The following is a 12,802-nucleotide window of genomic DNA, read 5'->3' as shown; positions in this document are numbered from 1 at the left end:
AGCTTGGTAAAAGAGCTCAATGAAGTAATAATTCTTGTTTCTGTCTAAAGTAAAGCTCAATAGAAGTGTAGGATAAAGTAACATTTCTAACTTGGCTTAAGGGTCTCCCACATGGAGAAGTGCAAATTGTAGCTTTTTGACAACAGTGGATGCTTTTTCCTTCCAATCCTTTTCCTTTTTACTTTAGCAAGTACAGAAAAGTAGACAGAAATATAAGATTGATGGCTGAACACAGCAAGTGAGTCAGGAACTGAAGCTTTGCTAAAACTAGATTCATTAACCCAGGTTTAATCTCAATGACATCTAGTTTTTCAGACAGTTCAGCTACATCAAAACCATTAAGATGATTACTAACTCTACTGCTTTTTCACCTTTTGACTACCGATAGTTATGAGACGTTTTAGGGTCTACAAATGTTAAAGCAAACAAATCGAGGCAAAAGAAAAGTTTTTATTTGGTGTAAAGTCAGAAATACAACATATTTAAAACGTTTGTAAGTTAAATGAAGGCCACAGTAGTGGGATGTAAAATGGCATGGAGATGCAATAACTGCTGTATACACACTGATGGATAAAATACCACTATCCAACCTACAATACAAAACCATGATTTTAAAATTACTTGTATCTTGGGAATTGCTGAAGCCTAACAAGCGCATGCTGTGTTACCAGGTGATCCACAGTGCAGATGGAGATGGCAGTGACGTGGCTTTAAAGCTACGATGGCTGTAATGCAATGCAATCTTTACAAGTCAAGTGCCTACTGTGATTGTTCTTCCTTTAATGCTCAAGCTCTGGACTAGCCATGTGATCTGCTCTACCTGCAAGCAATTCTTGGATTAATTTAGCGTTCCAGTAATGTGAGGAAGTAGTCCATATAGAAGATTAAAATTAATTTTAGATGTTGACAAGGACCCCATGACACAAATGGTATCGTCCATTTTTCATCATTGGGTTTCTTGACCCAAACTCGTAAGCAGCCCTCAAGACTGTGCTGTTAGTGCTTTCTTTGCAGTCTTTTGACTTTGTTTAGAGTCTTTTGACTCCAGTGAGCATTGTGCAACGATTTTAAATGGGGAGAAATGGGAAATCTCACCTTTGGGAGGGGGGAGCCACACAATATCAATTTAGACGTAAGACACAGCAGCACCTAGCTGCTAAGAAACTTGGGATTTGAGAGGGATTTATTCTTCTATTACACTGACTCATCCACACCATGCTTGAGAGAGATCCTTAAACTAGTGGTTTCCTTTTAAAAGGTCAAGTAAAATGGCTTCACTACTGAAGTGAGAACTCAGTCCTAGCTAATGTCCGTAAGTAAGTCAGCAGTGCTGCTGTAGGGCGAGGTGAAACAGATGCAACTAAGTACTGCTCAAATTTACATACTTGTATTTCAGCTTCTGCTCTCCCCTAATACTGATTATGCTGGACATGCTGCCTCTGTGGGAAGTGCTCAGACCCGTAATCTGGGCTGAGCTCCCCTACAAAACCTAGCATCCAAGCCAGGAAAAACCAGCACCTTAACATCAGGCGTTGCTCAGAGCAGCACAATTTTAAGAGGCAAAATCCACCTTTGTTCCACTGCATCCTTCTGCCTTAGATGTTTTTGTGCAGTGCCTCAAGAAGCACTTCACAAGCTTGGGCTGTGAGGCAGGAAAACAGTTGCTCTGAGGCCTGAAGCAAAGACAAGTTTGGCACTTCAGGAGGAAAGTAAAAGGTAGGAAGGAAAGACTTGTTCTCAGCTCCTCACTATAGATTGTTCACGAGCATGAGGAGCATTGCTGATCTCTTTGTGGAAAGGTTATCACTGAGGTTTTTACTTAACTTTTCATCACACAACAGAAGAACTTTAGGAAGATCATACACTGGGATGATGTGCCTGATCATTCTTCAGGGAAATGGGAAAGAAGCAATGGTTTCAAGTGTACATGTTACATCTGATACTGCATCAGTTTGGTATTTCCCTGAATGAGTTGCTTAACCTAGTTCCTCCTCTTACCCTCCCCCTTCCCAAAAAATCTGAGGTGTTTTTCTGTGTGCAAGCCCTGCAAACAATGTCATACTGTTCCTACTTCACAGAAATGCTTAACTGGTTTATAGGTTTTTGTTTTGTTTTGCAGAGCTATGAACAGTACTACACAGTAAACACATCTCAGGTGAAAAAAATTGAGGCAGTTAAACTCAGTATTTTTGTAAAATGGGATTTCAACACATTATTTTAACTATTACTTGGCTAGTCGAGAAATTTACCCTAAGATCTCAGAGTGCCAACAGACCTTTGTCAGCTTTTTAATCTGCTTTTTAACAAGATATGATCATTTTTAAAACAAATACAGAATTTTTAAAATTATCTACACTATATTTGCACATTGCTTAATCTTAATACACAAACTTCTGTCTCCAGTTCACAATAATGTTCTGAATTCTGTTTATTACTAAAGTTTATAATCTTTCAGAGTCCAGTAAACCACAAACTAAAGTATTTTAGCTTATGTACCCTATGCCAGTTAAAACAAAACAAAAAAAACAAACCAGCAGCAATACAATGACAATCTGTGAGTCAACCCTTACTTCCTTTTGCTTTTTGTGTCAGTTGTCTGGAAAACACTAGATGCTGACATCAGATTTTCTATATACTGTCCAAGAACTTGGTTTTCTGATTTCAGTTTCAAGTTTTCTTCCTTAACAGCATCTACTCGTGCTGAGAGATCTGTGAAGGTGATATTATAAGAAAAACATTAGACACTATTGCATACAATAATGAGTATCTTCTACTGGCCTACATCAGACTAGTCACAGCTTTAATCCAGGAAACATCACCAGAGGGTATTATGTTACACAACATTCTCCTACCCATGTTTTGTCTACAGGCCATTTTTCCAATATTTTGTAGTACAGTATTTGGACCAACTTGTTACACTATACTGCTAGTCTGTAAGTTTATTACTTTCTTGAATTATATTATTGCAAACTAAATTACTTGGAAACAGGAGTTCAGTGATGAGCAGCCTCAGATGTGTCTTCTAATAAGCACAGACATATTAGCTATATCCCCATTCTACTTGCTGTGTATTACCAAGGTCAAGCAAATGTAATGTTGCATACAGAGGAGGAAAAAAAAACTATTTCCAAGACCTTGTTTTGTACCTTCAGCTGCCTTAAGTGACATAGTTCTGGACACCGTGACTAAGGGCAGAGCAGTCAGGTTCTCTTCTTTTGCTTATTACTGTGTACTTGTAAAACATCTGATGTGTCAAGCTGCTAACCTTCAAGTGTGTGCTGCAGTTCCAAAACTTGATTAATAAGCCGTGTTTTCTCTTCTAATTCCACCTGATTCTCAGCCTCAACAGCTGCAATAAATCATGAGAGTTTTAGTGCAACCTCTGGTAACAGAAATTATACTAATTAGAATTACAATGGAGAACAAGAACATTAAGAATTTATACCATCCATATCGGCGTTCATCATTGTAGTAGGGGCTCTTTCCACTTTTGAAGAGCGTTTTCTTGAGCGATACTCTGCTTAAAGGAAAAAATAAAAGGAGGCAGCAATTATTGGAACTTCCATTATATTTGATTTTTAGATTTATTTTTCTAATTCCGAAGGGTCGGTGCTTTAGCCTAAGGCAGAGCAACCTTTCTCACCATTCTTTGTTTTTCCTAGGCCTCGTGCCGTATGTACCCATGGTTCGGTGAGTAACTATGCCTCTGTTTACAAAAATAACTGATCTAGATTACCGCAAAGCATGAAATATCGCTGTTTCAATGATGTAATCGCCGCCTTCTCCGCTCCGATCATTCTGGAATGGGTTATTCTAGAGCTGGCTATTCCTGAACGCCGAAGCGGAATGGCCCTGCATTGTCCCCCCGCCACTGCTGGCCTGCGACACGGGGGATGCTGGCCTCGGTCCCCTCGCGTCCCCCGCCCCGCCCGTTCGCATCCCCGCCCCGAACGCGGACCGGGGCAGGTGCGCTGACAGCAGCGCCCGCCGGCCGGCCGGCCGGGGGGGTGGCAGCACTGCAGAGGGGCGTCCCCGCAGGACCCGGCCGGCAGCGGCCCCCTTGTCCGCAAACCCCACCCCGCATTCCCAACCTGGGTGGGCCCCGCGGCCCCTCCCGCCCGCCGCGGCCGCCCCGCTCCCGCCCCGCTCCTGCCCCGCACCTGCCCCGCTGCCGGCGCCTCCCGCGGGCTGTGCCCGGCCCGGCCCGCTCCGCGCTGCCAACGCGCCTGCGCCGCGCGGGGCGGGGCGGGCGCGCGGAGAGGCGGGCGCGCCATGGCCGCCCCGCCCCGGGGCGGTGCGTTCACCGCTGTGCCCCTCACGGCCCCCGCCGCCACATCCCCCTGAGCGGCCAGTGAGATAATGTTTCTGATTAGTTCCTTCTATGCTCGTACGCTCCCAGTGTTCGAAGCAGCGGTCCTCAATGGTGGGTCGCTCTGCGGAGTGTTCAGAAGAGATTAAGAAAAGAAAAATTCCCTGGTGTGGAAGCCCTTCAGGTTTCGGTGGGCTGGCAAAGCCCGAGGAAGGTCCGAGAAGACAGTGTGTGTGTGGCTGCTGTTAACTCCCAGGCGCTTGTACGTGCAGCCCTGGGAGAGAGGAGCCTCCCAGCCCGAGTCCAGCAAGTTTTCCCTGCCCCAGCTCAGAGCCGTGTACACCTGGCCCAGCTGCCTGCCGTCCGGCACGTCCGTAGCCTTTTCCACAGCAGTGTCCGCAGTAAGGAACTTGTGGTTTAGCTCCGTGCCTCTGTGTCTCACAGAGATCACATCACACAAGAACCTAAGTAACTTCACGGAGTTGCTCTCCTCTAATGGCTCAGTAGCTCCAAAACAGTACTCCTGTGTCACTGTTGTTCCCCTGGTTCCCCGGAGGGAATAACCCTCGCAGGACGTGCTGCGCTTTGACCTCGTAGCACAGTCTGTGAGCCGCAGCAAAGGAATGAAAAACGTTCATGACCTGAGCTAATTTTGGCGGCTTCACTGAAGTGACTGCACTGCATAACTTGTAGTGCTATGTAGTTTGAACCTTATGTTGCAGTGAAATATATTCATACTGCATCTGCAAATTACAGTCATCTATCTAGTTGTAAGTAAATATTTCAATGCTGTGCAGACAGGAAGATAAAGGCATTTGGGAAGTGAGCCCTCTGCTGTCTTTTTAAGTACACTTCAGAAGGTGTATATTTCTAACATCTTCATCTTCTGGCTGCCTCCACAGTGTTATTATTGTGTCGATGACTTCTTTTAACCTTACAATCAGATAAGTTCAGATTTGACTGAATGGTATTCAAGGTCTGAAAATGTACTGCAGTTAGAGTCTTGCAGTCCATCTGTACTGGAAAATGAATCTATTTCCACTTCCATTAGCTAGTTTACTTAAAAGCCTATCACAGTCTCTACAAAGGGCACTTTCAACACAGCAACACTTATTTCTTGCAAGCGGTCCTCTCAGGTGATGGCTGAGCTTTAGGAACTTGTTGGAAGGTTTCCTTGATTGCTGTCTTTAAAATGCCAGGTGCTTGCAGTATTTCGATCTTGCTTGCTGCACTGGCAAACCGGGCAATCAACAGGTTCTCTTAATTCTTTCTAATGAGACAATCTCCAGCACTTGCATTACCAGGGGAAAAAATTGTGGCTAGATTCTCCAGGTGTGTACAGATGGATGGAGACTTTGCTTACCTGAATGTGCTGTGTTTTTATACTGTAAGAGGGGGGGAAAATATTGTGGGCTGATCTTGAGGAAATACACCTCTCTGCTACAGAGATTCCACTTTTCTTGTTGCATTACAGTTGGAGATTATTGCCAAAACTGTCCCAAAATGACCATATGGGGGAAATACTTGATGTTAAATTATGGGGCAGAATGGAAACCAGACGTATTGGCTCCCGTGCTGTTGTAGCCAAAGCAGCAGTAATTTCAAGAGCTGCTGGTTTACCCACTGTTTCCTTTTTGGTATGCGTACCGTTGGGGTTCATTCTGCTTTGCCTGGTTGTGGTTTCTCACTGTAGTACTTTCTTTTGATTCTGAACTCTGAGCATGAGCACCAGGGTGAACTCCTTTTCAGAAGTCAACCTCTATGAGAGTTTTTTGTTTTGTTTTGTTTTTCCCTTAGAGAAAGCTGTTGTTCAGAGCTTCCACTGTTGGCATTGCAGAGGGGTTGTCAGCAGAGAGCAGATGACATTTCTAGTCTACGGAGTACAGTGTGTTATGAGGTTAGCATTGAATGCTCCAGTGACCAAAAGGTTTGGATTGATACTGCTGGGTGTAAATTCCACAGAGACAATGCCTAGATCATCCTGTGTTCCCTTAAAAAGGCTTGCATTCCTAACCCTTCCTCTATTTGCCAGTGCAAAGAAGGCAACTCCAGAATTCTAAATATCCAGTGCACCACTACTTTCAAACAAACAAACACCAAAAAACATGCACATGCTCAAAAAACCCAAAACACAAGTGCAAAAATGCCCAAACCAAATATATCACAAAATAAAGGTCCGTGGCCCAAAGTATTCTTGTATGAGAAATCAACCAAGGAACCAGAAGCTTAATGTGTCACATGATTTACCTACTGGCTTTTAAAATTCCTTACCTCACCTGTCTTGTACTGTGTAATATATTATCAATCAAAGTTTTTGTGCACTTTAAATGTAAAGCTTTAGGGACTTGGGGTATATCCCCAACAATCAGATTCCTTTATAATGAGACTGTGTCCTAAGGAAGGCACCTGTGCACATTATGTCACGAAGTGTTGATCTGACTGGTCCTGCACTTGGGTCACAACAACCCCAGGCAGGGCTACACACTGTTTTCTAAGGCATTTGGTAAAATCAGAGGAGGCATTCATGATATTGTCATTCTATTAAATTTATAGGAACAAGTTGCAGTTTACAAATGCAGCTATATATACACTTACTTATATCCTAAGTTCCAGTTAGATTTTCTAAAAGGAGCTGATGTCACTGGCAAAATGAATCAATTTATTTAGTTTCACTGAATGAGCAATTTTTGCTTAAAATAAATCAACCTCCCTAGGATAGAAAGTATATACTAAGGAGTACTAGTATACTCCCTAGTATGTAAAGTACCTGTATGTGAATTCAGGTAAAATTAATAGTTTACCTGAACTCATATACAGGCAGAGTTACAAACTGAAGGAGAGGATTTTATTGCTCTGCTCTCAGACTCTCTCTCTGTCATTGCTGCTAATGACAAACGTTTCCAGGGGTTTTGTTTCTAACACTCCGTTTTACGTCCTGTTTTTCCCATGGCACACAGAGCAGAGCAGCAAGCCTCTGACTTCCCTTCTGGCCGCGTTCCAGGCAGGAGAGGCGCCTGCGTGAGCCCCGCGGTGACAGAGGCTCCGCTGTTCACCACCACAATAGAAATGTATCCTTTCTTCCACTGACAGGGGAAGGCATTGTCCGTGCTGTTGAGATGACTTTGCTGTTCGAACTGTACTGTTTGCTCCTTTGGCTAATTATTGCCACAGAGAAAAAGACAGAAAGGACCACAAGTAGCTTAAGTCTTTTTCCTTGCCATGCTAACTTGAGAGACACTTTAACATCAAATCTTCATCCTTTTGTTTCTCTGCAGAAATAACAGACTCTGAGGAGGTTTTTGGGTTTTTCTAATGTAATGTTGCTTTACACCAAGTTATCTGTAATTCTTATTACTCTTTCAGAGTAACCTCAAAAAGCTTTTGCTGCCTAGTGCATATTCTTGTGCATATTTACATCTGGGGTCTTCTGTTAAGTGCAGAATTTGAGTACTTTTTAGACGGTGCTTTTCCCAACTGAATCAATTTATGCAAAATGAGCAAATACTTTGGCTTACAATGTTGTAACTCATCTGTGTCCTTACTTATTGTGCATGGTTTGGTTTTGCCTTAAGTCCAGAGTGAGAACGGGACCTCATCAGATGATATAACCTGTGAGCACACAGGTGGAATGAAAAAATGCAGTCTCTTTAGAAAGTCTGCAAAAAGCAAGCCTCAGAAAGTAATAATTTCTCTTTATACCTGAAGAGGCCTACCTTCATATAGCTACATACATCTATGTAGCCAACATATGGCTGCATCATATCCTCTGCAAAAGTTCTCTTTTCTACTGACTCCACAAAAATGCATTTTTGAATAGGTTGAGGAACTGTATGAACTCTTTGCAGCTTTGGGCTGTGGATACCAACATATATTACATAACATAATGATCTTAACTGTTTGATCCTCATTGTAATCATCAGCTATAGGTTTGCCACCAGTTTTTGTGGAAGGATATTTAGCAAGGCTCCATAAAGCTTTACTGGTAACTTAATTAGATGAAAAACTGCTTTTTCTTTCTGTTAGTTAAGGGTTTGTATCTGCTTTTAAAAGGATGGGTTTACGTGAGATATGTAGTCACTGATGTTGGCTTTCTGTAAAGCATATTTGAAAAAAGAGTAAGATAATTTCTAGGTACTCTTCCATGAAGAAAGAGGGCCTTGATCTGCTTATTCAACATTGATTAGAAACACAGTAAAGAAATTTCTGCAGATATTGGGCAACATTTCACTGTTTTGTTTTACTTTTGGTTTGATTTCCTCTGTGCTTTTGTTTGGGTAGGTCATTTTTTGAGGGAACTTTATCTAGAGCTGTGAGTTTCTAAATTGAATGATGTTTCTTTCATTAAAGGTAAAAATATTTTCACATAGAGTTTCCTTTATTTCATGTGCTGTTAATATCGCTCTTTAAATACTTTCCAGAAAGTTTCTATCTTGCTACCGTTTTGTGTTTGTCTTAATTTACATGGAAGTGTTTTATTTTTATTACCTGCATACTTAACAAATGGAAAGACACTGCTGTTTCAAAAGAGCAATAGCTATTAAATATTCATGGCTTGTGCTTGGTTAAGGAGGCTCAGTAACCCCTGTTGCTTTGACACAATGTCTTTTCACTGTACCATTGGAACTTTGATATGAAGGCTGTACTCTGATTATCATTCAGATTGTACATAGGTAGCATGTTGATCTACTTGCCTGTTTAGTATCTTTCCAGTATGTTATGAGAAATGGGGGCAAAACCTTATGCAGTAACAAATGTGCTCAAGTTCACTGAAGCCAGTGCACCTTTGTGAACCTTTTTAATAATTAATGAAGGAACACTTGCAGATAAAACATCGTCATCCTCCGACAAAGTCCACTGAGGATCTACATATTGCAAGCCTAGTTTCCTTACTCCTTGCTCGAATTTGCTCTTGTCCATCCTAAGGAATCTTTTTCTCTCTCTCACTGCGTGGACTTTTAGCTTCCCTGCTCTTCTGGAATTATTCCCCAGTCTTACTGGAGATGCCCCAGAGTTACTGTAATTAGTCTTAACTTCAGCTGGGAGAGTTAAAGAAGACTGTTTCCTACAAAGTATAACATTGTCTCTTCCCGTTGTAGGTTAGGAATTTTCTAATTTTTCTAAGGAATTATACTTTCTCATCTCCAGGTGTAGCCAGAAGAAGTGGACCAGGGTTATTACGTTCACCATGAATCTTACTCTATTTACCCTCTGTGCCTTCCAGCTATAAGCTTGCCTGAAGATGTCACTTATTTTCAGTTATTCTGATTTCACTTCTCCTTTCTGGCTGGCAGTCCCCACCTCTTCACGACCAGGGGAAACGCTGTAGTACTGGTAACAGGTCTTTAATAAAGAAGCCTCTGTATTGTGAACATGAGCTTTCTCTGACCCTGAGTGTTCTGCTTCAGTCAAGAGTCCAACAGATTCAAAGTGCTCAGTTTCTGAGGTGCAGTACAATCCTATGTGCTGTGTTGCTGAGGAGATCTCTTTTATAGCCGTGACATCTGTCAGGGCTTAGCTTTGAGTATCAAGCCTCAAATGCCAAGATTGACTTGGAAACCCACTGGCAGTTGGTGCTTGGATAAGAGAGTTTTTAACCTTGCTCTCTTTTCTCATGGGTACTAACATATTCCAAGCTGCAGGGTGCTGAGGTTAGAGCAGGAGAGGAGGCTGGTGGGTGTTTGCCTTCTGGAGAAGGAGACTTGACATCTCCTGAAAGACTAAGAAAGCCATATGGCACAACTACCCCTCTGTGAGAGCAGAGTGAAACCCATCCAGTGTGAGGGAGTTGTCCCTGACTCAGCTTCTTCTGGATGCTTTGCACAGAGGAGATGATCCTGCCACTGAATGCTGCCCCTCACATCTATTCCTGATATGTTACCGGCCATACGGCAGGTCACAAAACAGTATCCTCTAGAATACCTCTACTCTTCTACACCCTGCTAGAGGATGAGAGTGAGATTCATTGTCAGGAGAACCCCTCGTTAGTGTACAGCTTGGACCAAGCTCTGACAGATTGTCTTCTTGCCAAGCACATCTTGGTGTCAGCAGCCCTCTACGATGTACAAAGTGCATTCAAACATCCAGCTCAGCCCCATCACACTGATATGGAATTTCTATTAGAAAATTGTGTTCTAGAAATAAGGTTAGCTTAGTGGATTTCGTTTTTTTGGGTTTTTTTTTTTTAAATATAGGAGGTAAATACAGCATGCACAATAACATTCTTTGTGCAAAAAAACCCCCAAAAACAGGGAGGCCTAGTAGTGTGAATTAGCAGCCATGCTCTTTGGCAGTCATGCTGGCATAATCAAGTTGATAGTCTGGCCTCACGTTTCTAAATAATTTATTATCAATTCCTATTAACTCACTTCATTTTCCCACTATGTAACACTCTTCCTACTTCCATTTCCATTTTTATTCCGTAAGCAGGGAGGAGAAAGGTGGAGGGGTCGGCAGTCTACCGTCTTTACTTTTGTAGTTTCCTTTAAAACAATTAAATGCTCAATAGTGGGGATTTAAAATATCACCTTATTTCCATTACTAATTAACTTGCACCACTCCTTGTGAGTTCTCACTACAGTATGTCAGAGGTTTATTATTCTGTATACAGCATTATCTGTATTTTATTTGATAGTAGTAACTACTGAGTTAATACTTCTGTAACAGTGTCTCTCTAACCAGAGAAAGGCTCTGTGTGCTCAGATGGAGAGTGTCTATTACCATGTGCTAATAGATGAAAACTGTGGTAGCCTCCTTACCCCCAAACCCTCAATTCTTAGCTCATCACAAGGCTTATTCAAACCACGCAACTGAAAAAAGTTTGCTTGAGGGTATTTGCTAAAAATACCTTGTACCTGGTAATCAGGACAAACTTGTCTGCTCTCACAGTGCTGTTATTCAGCCTGTGGAATTTGCGTTGTATCAGTAGCGTGCCGCAGTCCCTTACCTGAGTCATCTGCCAAAGAAATGTTGGTGAACGTGCCATCCTCCTCGTCCAAGGGTAACTCCATTTTGCTGCCGTTTCCCAAAGTTTTTGAGCCGTGTGTTAAGCATGGCTGTTGTCAGCCATCTTTAAGTGCGCACGTGACTCCTCTGGTTAAATCTTTAATGAGTCCAGCACAGGTGTTGTTGGCAGCTGCACATGTCTTGCTCGGTGCGCCGTCTCGTCTGAACCTTGAGCTCTTCTGTGGAAACTGTCGGACTGGAAGGTTTCTGACTTCTCACTGCCTTGTCAAACAAACGCTGAACAAACGCTGCTATTACAAGTTCTTTCTGCAACAGGATTGTATCCATCCTGGCTGGATTTTTGTTTTCATTGTTTTTTATTTTCTCTAGCGCTGCACGTGAGATTTTCATGGAGGGGTTTTTGATAGAGAAAAAAGCAAAAGTAACTTAGTGTTCAAGAAATGTTGCTTACAGTCCATGAAAATGCAATGGACAGACCTGGGAGCAGCAATTTTAAAATACAACCTTCAAATACTTAGGAATGTGAGTGATTTTATTTACATGAAACAGCTGCATCAAAACTGATCAGGTAATGTGAAAAAGTGAAGGTTTAAAAGTGAGTGTCTGACATTCTGTGGTAGAAGACAGGAGGAAGGAAGAGAAATCAAGTTCAAAGAAAACCCCACTTTAGTCATCGTGCTTTGCTTCTTAAAGAATGCTGGACATAGTTTGAACATACAGATTAAAAATTCACCTCAAACTACTTACTTTAAGAATATCTTTTGTTTGTACTCCTGGAACACAGTGTTTGATTGCAATTAATGTGAAAATATAAAATGGCCTTGATTGAAGACAGAATAGTGATTAGTGGAGTCAGTATTTTCAGGGTGTTGCATGTATTTTTTAAATTTTGTATTCAGAAAAAGACTGTAAATTAAGGGTATCGACAAACGCTTTTTTTTCTTTATTGAAATTCTGAACCTCTCTAAAGTCTCACTAAAAATCAAATCCTTTTTGTGAAGCACTGACCAACTATCAAATGAGAATTCTCTGAATTTACAGTCTGCCTTTCACACTTTTGGATGTAACCTTGGACTTCTGAGACAGCTTCTGTGTACAAAGAAAATGCATATAACTTTGCAGGACAAAGGACATAAGACACAGAATTAATTAGGCTGGAAAAGATCTCTGGGATCAAGTCCAACCTTTGACTGATCATCACTGTGTTAATCAGACCATGGTGCTGAGTTCCACATCCAGTTGTTTCTTGAACACCTCCAGGGATGGTGTCTCCATCACCTTCCTGGGCAGTCCATTTCAATGTTAAAAAACCCTTTCTGTGAAGAAATTCTTCCTGATGTCCAGCTTGAACCATTCCTGGTGCAGCTTGAGGCCATTTCCTCTTGTCCTATTGTTTGTTGCCTGGTAGAAGAGGCTGACCCCCATCTGGTCATAACCTCCCATCAGGGAGTTCTAGAGAATGATAAGGTCCACCCTGAGCCCCCTTTTCTCCAAGAGAAACACCCCCAGCTCCCTCAGCTGCCTCTCGCA

At 42.1% G+C, this 12,802-nt stretch overlaps 1 protein-coding gene across 4 annotated transcripts; it reads right to left on the bottom strand.

Moving 5' to 3' along the window:
* Positions 1-430: 430 nt before the first annotated feature.
* Positions 431-11,394, bottom strand: SCOC (short coiled-coil protein). Of its 4 annotated transcripts, none has more exons than XM_066186420.1 (4): positions 11,253-11,394; positions 3,446-3,520; positions 3,266-3,349; positions 431-2,709 (listed from the first exon to the last, which is right to left on the bottom strand). In XM_066186420.1, the coding sequence occupies exons 1-4, from the start codon at positions 11,314-11,316 to the stop codon at positions 2,567-2,569; spliced, it is 366 nt and encodes a 121-aa protein (XP_066042517.1). In that variant the 5' UTR covers positions 11,317-11,394; the 3' UTR covers positions 431-2,566. The 4 variants fall into 4 exon arrangements, with proteins under 4 accessions (XP_066042517.1, XP_066042518.1, XP_066042519.1 ...); XM_066186421.1 differs by having other exon boundaries at positions 3,446-3,517; positions 11,253-11,393; XM_066186422.1 differs by lacking the exon at positions 11,253-11,394 and adding an exon at positions 4,161-4,251 and having other exon boundaries at positions 3,446-3,517.
* Between the last annotated feature and the right edge of the window lie 1,408 nt (positions 11,395-12,802).

Source organism: Chamaea fasciata, unplaced genomic scaffold (assembly GCF_029207755.1).
Source record: "Chamaea fasciata isolate MVZ Bird 193981 ecotype frontalis unplaced genomic scaffold, bChaFas1.0.hap1 SCAF_6, whole genome shotgun sequence".
Taxonomy (NCBI): Eukaryota; Metazoa; Chordata; class Aves; order Passeriformes; family Sylviidae; genus Chamaea; species Chamaea fasciata.
This window is presented reverse-complemented; position numbering and strand designations above follow the sequence as displayed.